The 18,718-nt window shown below is 41.1% G+C and overlaps 2 protein-coding genes across 3 annotated transcripts; one reads left to right on the forward strand and one right to left on the reverse strand.

Annotated features, from left to right (window-relative positions):
• Positions 1-886: 886 nt before the first annotated feature.
• On the forward strand, positions 887-14,388 carry srpk1a (SRSF protein kinase 1a). Of its 2 annotated transcripts, none has more exons than XM_034086617.2 (16): positions 887-974; positions 1,606-1,660; positions 3,887-4,014; positions 5,205-5,313; positions 5,469-5,556; positions 5,866-5,953; positions 7,116-7,222; positions 7,657-7,822; positions 7,903-7,928; positions 8,037-8,262; positions 8,392-8,769; positions 8,948-9,048; positions 9,283-9,390; positions 9,543-9,612; positions 10,955-11,047; positions 13,071-14,388. In XM_034086617.2, the coding sequence occupies exons 1-16, from the start codon at positions 962-964 to the stop codon at positions 13,253-13,255; spliced, it is 1,941 nt and encodes a 646-aa protein (XP_033942508.1). In that variant the 5' UTR covers positions 887-961; the 3' UTR covers positions 13,256-14,388. The 2 variants fall into 2 exon arrangements, with proteins under 2 accessions (XP_033942508.1, XP_033942509.1); XM_034086618.2 differs by lacking the exon at positions 10,955-11,047 and adding an exon at positions 12,167-12,259.
• Positions 14,389-14,553: 165 nt separating this feature from the next.
• Positions 14,554-18,465, reverse strand: lhfpl5b (LHFPL tetraspan subfamily member 5b). Its single transcript, XM_034086621.1, has 3 exons — positions 18,054-18,465; positions 15,182-15,421; positions 14,554-14,579 (listed from the first exon to the last, which is right to left on the reverse strand). The coding sequence occupies exons 1-3, from the start codon at positions 18,460-18,462 to the stop codon at positions 14,569-14,571; spliced, it is 660 nt and encodes a 219-aa protein (XP_033942512.1). The 5' UTR covers positions 18,463-18,465; the 3' UTR covers positions 14,554-14,568.
• Positions 18,466-18,718: the final 253 nt, after the last annotated feature.

Consider the following 18,718-nt stretch of genomic DNA (forward strand, 5'->3'; position numbering starts at 1 on the left):
TGTGTGACGTGCACCACATTTACTTCATGCATATTTTGACTTTAAAGCACAAACATTGACGACTAGGTCTGTCTGTCCTGTTTATCAAAAACATTCTTACACAGAAAAACTACAAATAATAATGAAAAACCTTAGATTGGCTGTAAAATCAAAAATATCTAAGAAGCACTTTGTTCAAAAAGAAAATCTATATTAATGTGTTTCTCAAAGTATCAAATGCTCAATCCACAATTTCATAACACAGGATGCTGACAACATATTGCTAAAATGATCTTCCGCCCTGGTTTTATTATAGACCATAATAACCTCTAACAGAGGTAAAGTATTGTTCCAACACACGCGGGCCATAAACTCAAGAGATAACAGAGCAGAAAGGCCAAGTTTCGTTATGATAATTTAAAAATAGAATAGGATAATATTATTACCATACTATTGTGACAGTGTAAAAGGTCCCTCTTAGTTCATAGCTTTGTCACATTCTTTTATTTACCAATCTGAATGTATCCATGCTAAATGTTATGAATTTGTGCCTGAGAAATATTACATTCAATATGTCATCAGAATTTGAAACGTTTTATTCCATACTATTTTTAATGATATAACTCTTCACACAGTGCATAGATTCATAAAGACTTAATTTATTCGACCATCTGATACAAAAATACAAAGCTAGATAAACGATCATTGCACGCTTACTTACGTGTTTTTTTTCTTTGAGGCTTCGAGTGAGTTTGTGTCTTTTTAACTTTATATGTTGCACTTGCATGACTGGTGTAATTTTTAAGCAGAATAAGCAGTCCTAAAGATACTTTCGCCCTGCAGCTTGTAGTAAACGGATACAAAAGATTGCCTGGTGCTCAGGTGGAGAAGCTCCCCCTTGAGCAAAACGAACCAGTGCGCATGCGTGGAACATTCGATCACTGGTCGTGTAGCTAACAGCTAAGCTACGAGTCCAGCCAACATGGAGAGAAAAGGTAACCCTTCACAACGACACGCCGTACTTCGTAAGAGCAATGATAGCCCGTGTGTGTGTTGACACTGCAGTGTGTGTTCCTCCGCGGTCATAAATGTACAATGTAGCCTCGCTGCTTAGGGTTTAATTGTAAGGCGTCTGTCACGCACTGTGGAGCTGCGGCTAGCTCTCTAGACATTAGCGTTAGCTTCAATGGGACATGTCAGGATTATGTAGCTGCGTTTAGCTCTCCTGCTCTTTCCCTTTACACACAACTAACTAAACCACCGACAATATTTAGCAGTTGATATTGTATGAATAAGCCACAAGCGTGAAATCACTTCCTGATGCTTCCTATCCTTAATGTTACAGTGTTCGAGGGGAACGGGTACCTATGTGGGTCGCCTAGGGATGTAACGTCAGACGGCGATTAGACAGACGCACCGCAATTGTGATTTAGATGTTAGTAGTCGCATGTATGACATAATTCAGTGTATAATGTCCGGGTGTATAAGTATAATCATGATAAGGTAGTGGTACCCTTTCCCTCAGACACTGTCATCCTTTCTTCTTTTTTGTGTGTTGAGTGTCAAGTAGACAACAAACCGCAGCAAGACAATGCAAGATAACTGGCCAATGGTTTCTTTTGACAGTTCTAGCACTCCAGGCGAGGAAGAAGAGAGGGAAAGCAAAGAAGACCAGCAAAAAGTGAGTTATTTTAAACCCTCATATAAAGTCGATCATTATTTTCTACATACAGGCATGCATTAAGTCAGTTTAGTCAGAGGTGGTCTGTTGCAGTTGGACACATGCACATGGTCCAGACGTTCACATGTGAAACTGAAACAAGGGCCTTGACTGCATGCTTGCAATTTATTTTTGGTTCGTGCATAATCCAAGGATATAGAGATGTAAGAATAAGGTCTAGGACTCTGGTTTGATTCTATAGCTTTCCATGTTCTCATTGGGTTCAAGTAAGGGCATTAGCATTATTGATCTGTGCAGTTATTTTAATAAGATATAGTAAGTAGAACGTGCAGTATGCATTGCCTGAAATAAACCATCCAAAAGCTATCTGACTATACAAATAGTTTATGAATGATTGCATTAAAATAATATTAGGGCCCAAAATAGTCCCCTCAAGTGTTGATTTCCTATACTGATGTTTTTGTGTACCTAACAATGTAATAATCATGCTGTCAGTGGCATCCTCCGGAGTGTTACATAACAGCCTGAGCTATATTTAAAACCAGAGAATGAAGAAGCCCACATCAGCCCACCGAAGCATGGTGTTTGAATTAAATCAGCACTACTATTGCATGCAGATACTCACGTCCTGCCAGCATTATCTTTATGGCTGAAACAGGCATCACAACATTTTGATTATAAGACACATAGTTTACCTTTCAGCCAAACTGATGCTCCCCAGCAAACGACCCACCATAAGTATTTTTATTTTCATGATACATTTGACTAATTAGACTGCTGTTTAATTCAAGTAATGATATTTCTTTGGTTCCTATCCTAATTCTTCAATTGTCATTAAAGAGCCCTGACTGAATATCAGAATTGAGAAGATTAATTAGTACAAATTCTGATTGCTTCCTTGAAGTGTATTATAAATTACAAGCAATGCAGGATTAATGAATGAATGCATTTAAAATAAAACGAATAGCACTTACAATTCAGTTGGAATATATTAGTACTTGCAACATGCTTTAACATCGCTGTACTTCAAATTATTTTGCCAGACGTGAATAAGTAGTATTCAGTTTACATGGAGACGAGACAATACTGACCGTTTAGGAATTAATTTGAATGTGGTCTAAGATCTCTTGGCTCCTGTGGTGATGAGCAGTAAAGACTTGTATGACCTAATTAATGAAACCTCAAATGAGAAATGCAACTCATAAACAAACAAAATATAAACCAAATATCCCTTTTCATATATACTACTAGATCAATACACTGTTATTAAAATCAAAATATTTCATATGTAGAGACTGTCATACATTTGCTTAATGCAAACACATTTATTGTGTACTAACACGTACCTCTCTGTCTTTTTAGGTACTAAGTTAAATCCCCCAAATGTTGAGTTTAATTCTAAAAGCTCTTTTATTAAAGCACTGAGAAGACATTTGAGAAGCCAGAGAGATTGACAAGCATCTTGGGTCAGTAGGCAGGCAGATTGTATTTCAGTCCTACAACACAGATACCAGATTATTCAATTTTTTGTCAGTGCTTTTCATTTAGTGTTTGCTGTTAGGATGTGGAGAGAATTTCAAAAACATCTTCTAATGTACCATCCCCAGCCTAGCTTTACTATCCACATTTGTTCAGTCTTCTATGCATTGCTCTCGATCTACTTAGTCTCTTCCATCTTTTAAACCGACATAATGACACAATAATTGTGCTTTGTAATTGCTTGACACACAGGCTTGTTTGTACCCTAATCTCTTTATGATGCATAAATATAAATATGTATGGTAATTTGTTAAAGAGAATCTATTAATACCTAGAACTGAGGTCCTTATCCAACATGGCTTTATATTTTCCTCAACAGGAAAGTTGCAGTGTACACTTAACCTAAAATAGGACTACGTTAAGATTTATTACAGCCAATCTTTTTTTAGACTTGTTGACAACTGCATAGCGTAGCATTAAGAACAAATATACCCTGCAGCAAAGATCTCTTTTAATATTTCAGATATTTGTGTGTGTGATGGCTGTGGAAAGAGGAGTGAGGATCTGTTGCAGCAGGAAGGGTTTGAGAACACATCTTCCGCATAAACAATATATAGATGTTGAAATGCAACACTTGATCATCTTCAGCAGTTCAAAGCCGGGTCCACCTGAAAAATCTTCATTTTCTTCTTATAGCTGAAGTTGTAGCTTATAGTCTCTCTCTCTCTCTGTGTGTTTGTCCACCAGACAACCACCCACTACCAGAGCTCGACAGCTGACCCAGCAAGAAGCCTCACCACAGGAACCCGAGGAACCTGAGGAGATCCTGGGCTCTGATGATGAGGAGCAGGAGGACCCCAATGACTACTGCAAAGGCGAGTCCCTGCCTACTCAGTATTTATACCTGCACACTAGAACCCAGTCATTGTGAATTACCACTCAAGAACATTCTGCTCAAGAGTTTGCAAGGTTTAGGTTTCCAATGTGTTGCAGTGTGAGAAAAAGTTTTTACAGAGTACTTGTCCATGGACAAGTGAGTTTGGCAATTTACTTGTCCGAATACATTTTTCACTTGTCCAGAATGGACAAAAATGTGGGGCCCCTGGAATCTTCTTCTTCGCCATCGTATTTTACATTTTCCCACGGTTTTTACGACACCGCTAACGTAAGTGAGCGGTAAGCTTTTAATGCATCACACATAGGGTTGGGTATCGTTTGGATTTTAACGATTCCGGTTCTGCTTTTCGATTCCGGTTATTTTTGTTTCTTGATTCCGGTTCTTTGAGAGGGTAAAAATAAGTCCCATGACAAACTGGGAGAAAAATATATTTATGAAAACATTAAGTAAAATCTGTATTCCTATTTACAAATCACTTCATACTGTTTAATTTCTTTCGGTTATTGAATACAATTATATAAAAATAATCTCTGCATTGTTTAGTTAGTTCTAAGTGGTGCAGTTTGAGAATGTACAGTTGGCCCAGTCTCCTCTGATGTTACACTGCAACCTGCCTGTGAGACAGAGTCCAACCACACATGTCCAACACATAGGACATATAATAATAATAATAATAATAATGACACATTAGATGTATAGCCTAGAGGCCTAGCGCTTTTCTACAACTCAAAGACGCTTGCACGCTTACACATGTCCTGCAATCAGGGCCGCTATTATTAATAGAAGTTGTTTATTTGCATTAATTATATTTTAATCTTTTTGAGAATAGTATTTGGCAGGAAATGCAGACGTATTCACCTGTAAACGCATACTGAACGACATACATGCACAACCATTTACCTCACTGCATAAAAAAGTGTTGATAATAATAATAAACAGGAATTATATTTATATTATTATATTAGCCTACTTTGTTTCGAAGAAAAGAAAAAAAGTTAACTCCTGTCGGTTGGGGGGGGGGGCCTCATCTCACAATGTCGTTGTGGGAAAGTACACGGTGGGACGTGTACTTTTTCGCACACTGTGTTGCCTTAATTTAACTGAAATAACCCGGTTATCTTAAGCCTGTCTGACCTGTCTTGCCATAATGCATTTTGTCCTCTTCAGGTGGCTACCACAGTGTGAAAGTGGGAGACCTTTACAACGGAAAATACCATGTTATCCGGAAACTGGGATGGGGACACTTCTCCACCGTGTGGCTCGCTTGGGACGTCCAGTACGAGAAAAACACTTTGTGCATTTCTTTACTGCACGGTTTTGTTTTTGAGGCCTGCATTTGGATACAGTTTTAGGAGCAGTTGACTGAGACTGTTGTGGCACGACTTTTACAGTGCTTCCTGTTAGTGAATGTCACTTTCTTTGTGGTTTCAGGGTGAAGAGGTTTGTTGCAATGAAGGTGGTGAAGAGCGCGGAGCACTACACAGAGACCGCAGTAGATGAGATCAAACTCCTCAGATCTGTGAGTTCAATGCACACAGAAGGTTTTTATGCGTTAGGAAGCACAATAACTGTACACAAATTATGACGTTGAGGCATGACACATTTCATGATAACACAAGGGGAACAGGGTCCTTCCCACACTGAAAACCAATACAGACTTTACATAATGTGTGACTTCACATACAGTACTGTGTAACAACACTAGGCAAAGGCTGGTATGTTCCAGTTGTATTACATGACGACACATACACATAAATGCATGCCAATCCTGCATAATGCTGGTCAGTGTCGATCCTTTGATTACATTGTTTTGTCTCTTTGTTCCAAGGTCAGAAACTCAGACCCTAATGACCCTAACCGGGAGATGGTGGTACAGATGGTGGACGACTTCAAGATCTCCGGTATCAACGGAACACGTATCCTTTAAACCAGATATAACAGATGCTTCCTGGATGTATTTTATTGGTTTTAAAGCGGTGTTTACACGAGAACGAAACGGGTTGTATCTGCTACTTTTCTCTTTCGTATAGCCCGTTCGTTCACACGAGGCCGTAACGGAACCGCGGAAACGGACCCCGCAAACGATAACGGGTCCCAAGGTGGATAGATCTGCAAATGGAATGCTCTGGGGGGCCAAACGGCTCCGTGTGTACGCCCTATATGATCATTTCCTGATAACGATGAAGCCATAGCCCCACCTCTCCTGCTCACTGCTGTAGCATGGTCAGTAGCTACTGTCAGTCGCTACTGCTACTGACCATGCTACAGATGTTAGTGCAAAATCTACAGCTCCTCTACCACAACCATCAGCAACAAGTGGACATGGAGAATTACATGAACTACATGTTGCTAAATCCACCACGGGGCATAAACAGAAGGGCAACGATGCTCAGGGGTCTTCTTCGCTGCTTTTGGTGTATTTTGTGGCAGAAGTACAGCGTCACTTACAGGCCCGGCATATGTACTACAGCGTCTCCAGCGCTTACGAGCGGTCTCGTGCCGAAGTACAGCGCCACTTACAGGCTCGGCATATGTACTACAGCGTTTCCAGTGGTCTCGTGTGAATGGACACGTTAAATGAGCCGAATGCTTGTGAACGGAAGACTTTTTTGATAACGAATTCAGTCCGTTTGCGCTCCCGTGTAAATGGGGTCTTAATGTGATCGGTTTAATTGCTTCCTACTGAATAGACTCAAGCCAGTTCATAATCTGAAGAATTCTGACAGGGGGAGGAGCATTCTTCCCTCTGGTGTCAGATTTAGCTGTGAACGCAGGGTGCAAGTAACAAAGTAAACAACAGGTGATGGGTGTACCAAATGGAAACTTGCGTGTCCCAAACAGACTTCCCCCCCCATCACAACACTGGCTGAGTAAGATCCTCTGAATGCTTCAGGCAGAGCTGTAGCTGTAACCTGACACCCCCAACAACACTGCAGTGTTTGCACTCCCATGACCCATTGTCTGTTTGCAGTGTAAATAATGCTAATAACATTCATGTAGGTAAATGAGCAGAGGGCCCCAACATGTTGAGATAACACTTTTCTTCAGTTGTTTTATCTTAACTGCTGTGATCTTCAGATGTCTGCATGGTGTTCGAGGTGTTGGGGCATCACTTATTAAAGTGGATAATAAAGTCCAATTACCAGGGCCTGCCCCTGCCGTGTGTGAAGAGCATCATAAGACAGGTAACTTTAGACCCTCAGTGTTGCTCCTTTTCAATGCCTGTGACTCCTGATGGAGGTTCAGATGTAGCTTCCGCTCCATAACGAGAGCCAGGTAGCCTCCAGGCCGTGTGACGGGTGGAAACTTGTGTGAAACATTCTGTGTTTCCAAGTAACTTGTTAAGAAACAGTGATGCATTATACAGACATTGCCACAAAGTATTGCTCATTTGTAATGCTTTGATTATTTATTTTATATAATTATTCTACCTGTCATTTGCCCATATTTCTGTTCCTATGAGGCACTTGTATATTAGCCTTTTATTCCACATATTTTAACTTTGTAAAAACCAAAAGTGACATCGGGAAAACAGATATTAAAATATTTAAAAGAAAATTCTCTGTTCATTTACAGAGTACAGTTAACCTTCTACAATCCCAATGTATTATTTCCCCAGGTGCTTCAAGGCCTGGACTACCTGCACACAAAGTGTCAGATCATCCACACGGATATCAAGCCGGAGAACATCCTGATGAGCGTGGATGAGCCTTATGTCCGGAAGCTCGCAGCTGAAGCCACCGAGTGGCAGAGGGCCGGGGCGCCTCCTCCCTCCGGCTCAGCAAGTACGAGACAAACACATTTTCATATTCAAATGTACACTCCTGAGTTCAGTTTATTAACGCTTTTGATATTCCCTTTTCAGTAAGCACAGCGCCTGCTCCAAAACAGGTACAACCATTTGATTATTTGTTTTTTGCATTGCACATCAACCTCCCACATTCCTCACAAATATAATACTATATCAACTACTATCAATAATGTGTTCATTCCTTACAGGTAGTAAAAATGTCCAAGAACAAGAAGAAGAAGTTAAAGAAGAAGCAGAAGCGTCAGGCAGAGCTTCTGGAAAAGTGCATCTTGGACCTGGAGGAAATGGAAAAGACCACAGAGACACGAGACGATGAAGAAGAGGAAGATGAGGACCCAGAGTCTCCAAAGGGACGGGCCTGCGCTCCTCTCAGACAGGTGTCTTATCTGGAGCTAGGAGATGAGGAAACTGAGGGTAAGAGCTGACATCATAGGAGTTATACGTGCTTCTGATTATATTTTTTATATTGTTGTTAGGGTAATATAATCCTTGGTATGGATGGTTTGAAGATAAATGTCGTCCGTCTTTTCCTGATGCTTTCAGAGAGCAGTGAGAATGCAGATGTCATGAGGGTGGGACCAGAGGGGGTGTTGGAGGTGAACTGTAACGGCCATGTGCCGGTGGAACAGAGGCAGTCTCAGTGGAGGGACGAAGACAAACACAATGGCAATGCAGAGCCCAAAGAAAAATGTGCCAGTCAGGAGGAGCAACACGAGGAGCAACACGAGGAGTCTCCTGTTCACTTAATCTGCAACGGTGTGGACTCTGCAGATCTCAAGGAGCTGAACACGGACAGTGAAGGCAGGGGAGCTCACAGCAGCGGATTACATGGGAGACGCCTCCCTGCTGGGATGGAGGACAGAGGGCTGAAGCAAAGCATTCTGCAAGAGGAGGGGGAGGACGGGCCCGAAGATGTGGACGGTCAGTCAGCTCAATTTGTTCTATTATTGCACAGAAGTTTATTTTTTCTTTGTCTGGTCTGCCTTGGGAGTTTAAAAAGCCTCAGCTATGTGAACTTTGAAATATTGATTGTTACGCTGCTCTTTTATTGGATGTTAAGACCATTCTTATCTCGGTCTCTCTCCCTGCTCTGACACAGGCAAGCTAACTGCTGGATCCCTGCTAGTTAACCCCCTTGAGCCACTCAATTCAGACAAGATCAAGGTCAAGATTGCAGACTTGGGAAACGCCTGCTGGGTGGTGAGTAGACTGCTAATGACCTCAGGGATTTCCTGATTAGGGACACATGCGGTGTCATCTAGCTTCCAAAATAGAAATACCCTAACCATCCAGCGCTTTGATTATTTGTTGTAGTGATCCAAGTTGTATCTCTTTCTCTCTCTCTCTCTCTCTCTCTCGCTCTCGCTCTCTCTCTCTCTCTCTCTCTCTCTCTCTCTCTCTCTCTCTCTCTCTCTCTCTCTCTCTCTCTCTCAGCACAAGCACTTTACAGAAGACATCCAGACACGGCAGTACCGGTCCTTAGAGGTGCTGATAGGGGCCGGATACAGCACACCGGCCGATGTATGGAGCACTGCCTGCATGGTGAGAGATGACAAACTACTATTGCACTGATTCAACGTCAAAAGTCCAATGTATCTTGAAATGTGAGAGTGTGGCAGGTGTTGCTAGGGAGTAGATATATCCCTTCACATAGGGCGTCTCATTTGTTTATGATGTTTGTGTTGTCTCCTCAGGCCTTTGAGCTCGCCACAGGGGACTACTTGTTTGAACCTCATTCTGGGGAAGATTATTCCAGGGATGAAGGTATTGCTGGGACTTCCTTTTCCTTTTATCCAGTTATAACTGCACAGCATTAGATCTATATTTAGTAGTATTTCTCATATGTATGCTTCACTGGTAAGTCATATTTGGTTTTGGTGAGGGCTGTACCGAATTATTTCAAATTCTTTATGCGTGTCTTTCAATTTCAACCTGGTATTTCTGCACAATAGCAGATAAAGATCAGGCTACACTAATATCTGCGTATGATTACTCCAATAAGTCCAGAGTGTTGTAATCATATCCACAATACACAATGTTTTTTTTAATCTTGCGTAATAGTCTGCTTCAATCCATTGTTGTTTGCATTCAGCCTTTCAAATACAAAGGAAGATGAATTAACCTTGAGTGAATAAAAAATACATTCGGTACAGCCCTAGTACTGGGGGTCACTTTTAACATGTATTGCTTCTGTGAAAAGCTTCCTGATGTTTTTTCTGCACAATTGGCTGTCATTGGTGTTTCATTGTCATCATATTCTCAATTCTGATAAGATGTTCACAGTAAGCATGGTAAGCTGCTGGGGCCTTTAGTCCAAGTTATTGTGCAGTTAGCATAATAACTTGCGGCGCTCTTTACTTTCTCCACAGTGTTAACACTTAAATGACGTACTCATTACAGTGATTTGAGATTCAGAAGCCTCTAATGTGAACGATGTGATGATGAGTGCCAGCATTCCTGTGTTTATTTCCTCTAACACTTAAAACCACACTTCCGCTGCACTGGAGACGGGGCCATCTCTCCTTCCCTTGCTCACCTTTTCTCCATCTCCTCCTCCTCACTCTCCATGTGTCATGTTGTCATCACGCTTTCTGTATGTTGATGTTGGCTGACGCTCAACTTGATGTTTCTGTGCTGACTCGATCTAGCCCAGGCATGTTAGGTATGATTCAACCTTTTAGTTTATTGGCACTTGCCCTGCAGCTGTGAATCTGCTTTCTCACCCAACACGAACACATGTTATTGCTTTATATTCTTCCAATGCTTTACTAATCCCTCATACTGAACCAGAGTCTGTGGTACAAGTCTTGGTGTGTTTTACTTGGCTGTACTTTATTATTATTATTCAGTTCAATAGTTGGTGTTCCGACATGAAAGTGAATGGCCTACATGTGTTTAAAGTTTGTAGCACTAGCTTGTGATGTGAATAGGCGAATGTGCTTCTTTTGATATGAGGCTGTCATCATCCATTGTTCCTAATACATTGTTCGACATGGCTGTTTGACATTTCTCTCTGACCCCCTCTCCCATTTTCCATTTCCTCCTCTCTCCAAACTGTTCCCCTATGACTCTCTGTCTCTCCTCCTCTGATGTGCCTCATTTCTAGACCATCTTGCTCTCATGATTGAGTTGCTCGGTAAAATCCCTCGTCACTATGCTCTGAGTGGGAAATACTCACAGGAATACTTCACCAAGAGAGGTACGAAACCCCTCTGTTTGTGGCTCGCTCTGGGAGAAGTGGGTGACAGGTGAAGGGGCAAGGGTCTTGTCAGCACACCTACCAAAGCTGTTGGAGTGAGAAGGCCAATACAAATGAAAGAAATGAACACAGACCAATACATTTAACTTTGGAATGGACATCAGACAGCGATTCAAGTGTCAGTAGTTTAGCCAAAGATTGCCTGGCAGAGCTACACTCGGTACCTCCTCAGTTGTAGCCAGATGCCTTGGCTGGATACTCGGTGCTGTATTGATCTTCAGAGGGGGAATTCTCATGACCGCAATGGGAGTCATTTGCTTGAAGTGTATCCCTTATTTATAGGCCTGAAGTGTGTATGAAATGACATTTCAGAGAATAAAGTGGCATCCATGAGTGCAAGTGTTCATACGCCTTTATAACACTGTTAAAATGATGGAAGATCTTGGTAAACGATCTCATCTAAAGGGATCCCTGGCCAGAAATAGTTTGACAGTCCGTCACGTTCAGGAGCAATTTTGCAGGGCAGATGGCTGTTCTCTGAATCCTAATCTCTATGCCTGCAACCCCTCCCAGCTGCCGCCCACTATGGCACAGGGTCTTGTCCAGGTAACCATTTGGAGCAAAAAAATCTATTAACACACAAAAGATGAAACTGGTAGAAACTACTGGTGTATTTTAGAAAACACTGCCATAACCTAATATGGGCAACTGAATTTGTAAGGAAGAATAAACATTTCAGAATGAGTATTTTCTGCTAGGCAAGGTGTATCATTTTACCCTGTCAATATGGGAATTTGGTTAGTAAGTTGGGTTGCCTGCAGTGACAAAGCTGAAGCTATAGATTATTGACACACTGAAATGGAGAAGTTAAAGAACGTGCAGCTCTTTAATGTCTGGTGGCCATGCTTGATTTCTATCTGGAGGTCAGTGCACCCCGGCCTCTTCCACAATCTGGCCCAAATATTGTATACACGTGGTAGTGCTGTGAGCCTGACCTCTCTCTCCCTCAGCCCTCCACCCACACCCAGAGCGGGCCTGTTGCCAGGACACCGTCTGACGAATCTGTTGTGTGTCTTGTCTGTCTTGTTCCTCTTTTCTTTGCAATCGTCTGCCGTGTAGACCATATAGCGCTGATCATTGAGCTGCTGGGGACTGTCCCACGCAAACTCATAATGTCCGGCAAATATTCCAAGGATTTTTTCACCAAAAAAGGTAAAACAAAGAACCATCAGCGTCCAGATTAGAGAAGGTATCTGCCTGCATGTCGTAAAGATCATGCCCAAGAGCCACTTTAGTATTTGTACACATGTTCTCTGACATTTTGAGAGGTTTCTTTTGTTGTTAAGACATTTACAACATTGATATATCTCTGTATACAGAGGTGGGAAGTAACTAAGTACATTTACTCAAGTACTGTACTTGAGTACCATTTTAAAATACTTGTACTTTACTTGAGTATTTCCATTTTATGCTACTTTATACTACTTCACGGTAAATGGTGTACCTCTACTCCACTACATTTATTTAATACCTTTAGTTACTTTACTGATTTGGATTAATGATAATCATCTCTTAAATCAGACTTAAGGAGTTACACCTGGAGTAAATTCACAAGCTACCCTACAAAGTCATTAAAACCCACTGCACCTTTACCAGCTTTGATAACAATTTAATGATCAATAATTATAAAACATATCATATGTATTATTCTGAAATGGACCAATCTTCACAGTGACTACTTTCGGCATTTTAAGTATATTTTGATGCCAATATTGTTCTACTTTTACTTGAGTAACATTTTGAATGAAGGACTTTTAATTGTAACAGAGTATTCCTACACTCTAGTACTTCTACTTTTACTCAAGAACTGAGTACTTCTCCTACCTCTGACTATATTGACAGCTAATAAAATATGACATGTATTCCATAACTCGATGTTCAACGGTGTTTTCAATATGAATGTGAAATGGTGGTAGTGCTGTGTTCCTGCATGGCTCTCTGATGTGTCTGTGTTGCTCTGCAGGGGATTTGAAACACATCACCAAGCTGAAGCCCTGGGGGCTCATGGAGGTGCTGGTGGACAAATACGAGTGGCCCCGTGAAGAAGCTGAGTGCTTCACCGACTTCCTGCTTCCCATGCTGGATCTGATCCCAGAGAAGAGAGCCACGGCCGCAGAGTGCCTGCGTCACCCCTGGCTCACCCTCTAGTGGACACCTCCAGCCACTGCACCTCCCCCCTCCTCCCACTCTCTCCAGAGACTGCAACAGATCACTTTCCAGTTTGGGCATATCAAATGAATATTTATTTCTCTTTTTTCCGTTGTTTTTGGATTTCTTATGTTGTTGTTATTGAACTAATGCTTCTGTGTATGTTTGCTTTGTATTTGTTGGTTCTTCTCTCGGTGTGATGACGTTAGGACTTCAGTGGATAATATTACTTTGTGGTCATGTCGGCTCCAACCTGCTGTGCTCTGTTCCTCCACCCAACTAAGCAATCCTGTTATTGTACTGCTAGTGACTCATCCTTGTTTGTTACACTCCTGCACTAAAACCCAAACAAATTAAGGATATGTAGCCTCTCATTCTGTCCCCTTAAAATGATTTGCTGTCTCTTCTTTTCTTGTGCATTCTCATTAGTGCTGTGTTGTTTTTTTATGAATAAGTTTATCTTATATTACACATGTAAGGTATACATTTTGTATTTGTAAAGTAGGCGTAGGAAGTTGTACACTGGGCTAACATTTACGCTGACTGTGGTTTCTCACTGAGACATCCACCGTCTGATAATGTTATTTAGCCATAACAAATCCATTGTCACCTGGTACTTAGTGAGGTTAGTTAATTATAATAAATGAGGTCTTTCATTCCCATGGGAGGCTGGTATTCTCATACAACTATTACACTTCAGGAATATAGTGTTTTAAAGGTTTCAACAAGACAACACGTTAAGAAGCCCAATTTAGAGGAAAATAAAGTGTATATATCTGTACCAAAGAGTTTGCCTTTATGTATATTACAGTTATGTACAGTTTTTAACAAATCTTATATCTTAGCTAAAATTATTTAGCTAGGTAGTTGTGTTTTAATAAAGCATATGGAAGAAGTGTTCGAGTTCAGTCGTATGTATGGCCAACTGTTCAATAATGTCACTGTTTTTACCATAGCTATGGTGAGACCTGATGTTATGTAATGGTGTCCCAAATTGATCATATCAAAGTAACCTATGTATCTATTGAGCTTAGGTAAAAACAAACTTTAGTGTCAGATTCAAGAACATAGACTTTGTGTAAACTGTCAATTTACACACCATACAATAAAAACAGACGTTCATACAATACAAAGTGAGTGTGTCGAGCTTGTTTATTAGCTGTTGCACATCAGGAACAGAATTACAACGCTTCATTGTTGTCTTGTTTGTAAAGTGAACTGACAGCTAGATTTCAGTAAAAAAGGTCACCTAATGCAGTCAATGCTTGTTAATTGCATCCGCATCACACTGCCGTCCTCAGCGTCCGTGTTCATCAGGGGTTTGCTGAAAAAGCGGGAAAACTCGTGAAATTATTTATTTATTGGATTACAGACATTCTGACTTTATTGCCTCCCAATTAGCTTACAACTGACTCACAGTACTAACCAATTCAGCTAATATTTAGAAAGCTTTGGTAATATTTGTGTTTTAGGCAAATTTTAAGTTCAAAATATTTGAAGCAGCATAACAAATGTATTGTGTGCTTGCTTACTGGGAACAAACACCATGGTTTTCTTTATTTGACATACTAAAAAGTGCAGTGAAAAGGCAGTGGTGGAATGTAAGTATATTATTGACACAAGCAATATACTAAATTACCTTTAGGTACTAACTAAAGTATTTCCATGTGTTGCTTCTTTGTACTTCTATTCATCTTAGAGGGAAATATTGTACCTTTGGTTCTCTAGGTATATCTAAATGCTAAATTAAGTACGATTCCAAATGCAGAACATTTAATTGTAAGAGTTTACTACCTTGTTGTGGATATACTTATTTTACCTTATTAAAAGATCACATCTTCTACCAATGGTAAAAGGCCTTCAACACAGAATTCCCACATCCCAAACTAAGCTTTTTCCCCCACAATCGTCATCTGTTTTTATTACCTGCTCCTCCCTCCACCTCAAAGTTGTCTGGCAGCAGTTTGTCCTGCCTGTTTCCCAGTGTGAAGGACAGGAGCGCCAGGAGGAGGGCGTCCAGGATGCTGATGATGGCCAGGATGTAGGCCCAGCGCACCGTGCAGTTCCCCAGGCTGTACTTATCCGTCCTCTGGCCACACATCCTCTTCACCTCCGGAGAGTCCCAGCCGTCCGGGTAGATCATGCAGCCCATCACCATCAGCAGGGCTGCGGGGGAAGGCGGACGGTGAAAAGGTGCAGCCTTGCAGTAATTACCCCTTGAGTGCTCTCACTTTGCAAAAATAATTTTAAAGAAGTTCTTCTGAGCCCCCTGTGCAGAATAAGGCCAAACGTACAGCCCCATAAAGTGCAAATGTTTCATTTATTTATGGCGCAGCAGCAAATGATGCTCAGCGGGGCCGTTTGCATGATGGACTGTTAGGAAAGTTCCTAAATGTGAAATGCTCTTCATTGGCTAAAGTGTCCTCTGAGCTTTGCCACAGTTGCAACATGGGGCCGTGTATTATCATGCTGCAACATGAGGTGATGGTCGTGGATGAATGGCACAACAATGGGCCTCAGGATCTCGTCACGGTATCTCTGTGCATTCACAATGCCATCAATAAAATGCACCTGTGTTCGTCGTCCATAACATACGCCTGCCCATACCATAACCCCACCACCACCACCATGGGCCACTCGATTCACGGGCAACGGCTCTGGTGGACATTCCTGCTGTCAGCATGCCAATTGCACGCTCCCTCAAAACTTGCGACATCTGTGGCATTGTGCTGTGTGATAAAACTGAACATTTTTAGAGTGGCCTTTTATTGTGGCCAGCCTAAGGCACACCTGTGCAATAATCATGCTGTCTAATCAGCATCTTGATATGCCACACCTGTGAGGTGGGATGGATTATCTCGGCAAAGGAGAAGTGCTCACTATCACAGATTTTTTAATATTTGTGAACAATATTTGAGAGAAATGGTTATTATGTGTATATAGAAAATGTTTTAGATCTTTGAGTTCATCTCATGAAAAATGGGAGCAAAAACAAAAGTGTTGCATTTATATTTTTGTTCAGTGTAGTTTGTATTTAAAGTTCACACACCCCTATATTTCATTTACTGTATTTTTAAATCCACCACATTGACTTCAAAATGTGTAGTTAAAAGTTATTGTTAGTGTTTGTTCGGGCCTTCAGGTGTCTATGAGAGCAGACCAAAATACATATTTCTAAAACTAATCAGATGGTCTGAAGCACAAAGAGCAGAAATTATCTATTATTTCACAGAATGCAAAGATTAGAGAAAAGTTTTCTTTTTAAATACACAAATTCATGCAACAAACTCTGTTTATTATCTTCTTTCTACAGCTCTGTTAATTGTGCTAACACATTGCTCCATCAGTTTTGAAAAATGCAACAATGTGCTGACAGTTTAGGAATTTAAAAAAGTACTGTACAGTGTACACAGATATTTTGTTGATAATATTTCTGATAATACTTAATGTGGCTTGTTTCCTAGTCCCCGGCGTGTTTGAGGTGTGAGTTTAGATCAGTTAACAACAGCAACACCTGATCTTGTTACATGTAACCAATCCTCCATCAGAGGTGTCAGAGTCTGAAACGCAACCCCTTATTGGCTTCACTGTGCAGAACAACACATCCAGTACACACACACACACACACACACACACACACACACACACACACACACACACACACACACACACACACACACACACACACACACACACACACACACACACACACACACACACACACACACACACACACACACACACACACACACACACCTCCGTGAAACCAGAGAGGTGAGAAGACGAGTTGATCAGCTCACACTCGTAAGACTGCTCTCACTCATCCTTTAGTTTAGACCCACTGAGGCTTTCCAGAGTCATGGTGTTCAGGTGCTTAACTTTAGTAAAGCTTTGAAAGGTTTTATCGAATGTGTCCTTTCATGTCAGAATGTGGTCTTGATATGGACAACAATATGCTGAAACTATGGTTTTATATAGTATTAAAAGTGATGGAATATCTTAGAATTCATCATGGACTGTGTGACCTTAGACCTTAACTCTGAATATGAAAAGCAAAAGCCTCTCAAAGCATTCATCAATACTTTTTGGTACTATACAGTATGTCTGTAGAAGCACAACAATAATCTGAGGATATTTCAGGGATGAGTACAATGTGATCATGATAAATAGGAACACAAATATAGGTTCTGCATTCAAAAAGTACAAGCAAAGTATAACTAACACAAATGTAATTGTGTTATAGGCCTGATCATTGTGCAAAAGGACTATAGTGTTGTTTCATTAACCCTGGTGGACAGAAACTAAGTGCATATGTATTACAGTTTTTACTCCACTACTTATATTGAATAGCTTGAGTCACTTAAAAGATTCACAATATTAATACAAAATCTAGCCTGATCAACAACATATTGTATCATGTATTAATATACTGCAGGTTGGCATGGCTTTATTTATCCTTTTGTGCATTTTACAGAAACAGTTCAACACAGCTCCACCTTTACCAGGTGCAACATTAAAGTTATCAACACCTCAATGCATCAACAATTACAGTTCAATACTATCATATATTTACGTAATGGATTATTGTGCTTAATGTTGGTACTTTAAGTATGTTTTGATGTTTTATGTTTGAGTGCAAGCCTTGTTACATTTTGTAGCCTATAAGTATATATATATATATATATATATATATATATATAAGTACTGCACTATTTCTCGATAAATAAAATGTGTTACTTAGCACCTCTATCACAACTAATTATTATAACTACAGGACTTGAGGCCAGTTTCACCTCACCTGAGGCCAGCTGCATCCACGCGCAGATCTTGTACACGTTCCCGGCGTTGCAGAAGAAGAACAAGCTGAAGCAGACCATGGTGCCCACGATCAGCAGCATGGAGGTCCCCACGAAGAACAAGGCGGTCCTGAAGGCCGGAGAAGGGATGGAGGCGAAGTCCAGCACGCTGCCTTTGCACACGAGCTCCGAGGTGAGCGCGTTCCCGATGCAGTAGTGGAAGAGGCCGAAGTACCCGGCCTGCGGAGTATTCACGCTGTCCCCGATCCAGTACGGCTGGATGAAGACCACCATGGTGATGATGACGAAGCAGATGGTGAACACGGCCCACATCACGCCGATGGCTCGAGAGTTTCTCACATAGTTGGTGTGGTAGATTTTAGCAGCCTCCTGGGCAGGAAGCAGATCCATGTTTGCGAGCTTCTCTTAAATATCTCTTAAATAGTCTTCTGTGAACATTTTCCCACAAATGTAACTACATCCACTTATCCTGAGTCTTTAAACGTGTTACACCCAAAGACACAAAGACACACACACGCCTGATGATGTGGCTGCTCTGCATTGAAATACCTGGCTCAGGAGCAGCACCCTGGACAGCACCCTCACCTCTTTAATTAATGACGAGCCTCTGACGTCAGACATTGGGTAACTTAATGCTGTCTGTAGA

Source organism: Pseudochaenichthys georgianus, chromosome 7 (genome assembly GCF_902827115.2).
Source record: "Pseudochaenichthys georgianus chromosome 7, fPseGeo1.2, whole genome shotgun sequence".
NCBI lineage: Eukaryota > Metazoa > Chordata > Actinopteri > Perciformes > Channichthyidae > Pseudochaenichthys > Pseudochaenichthys georgianus.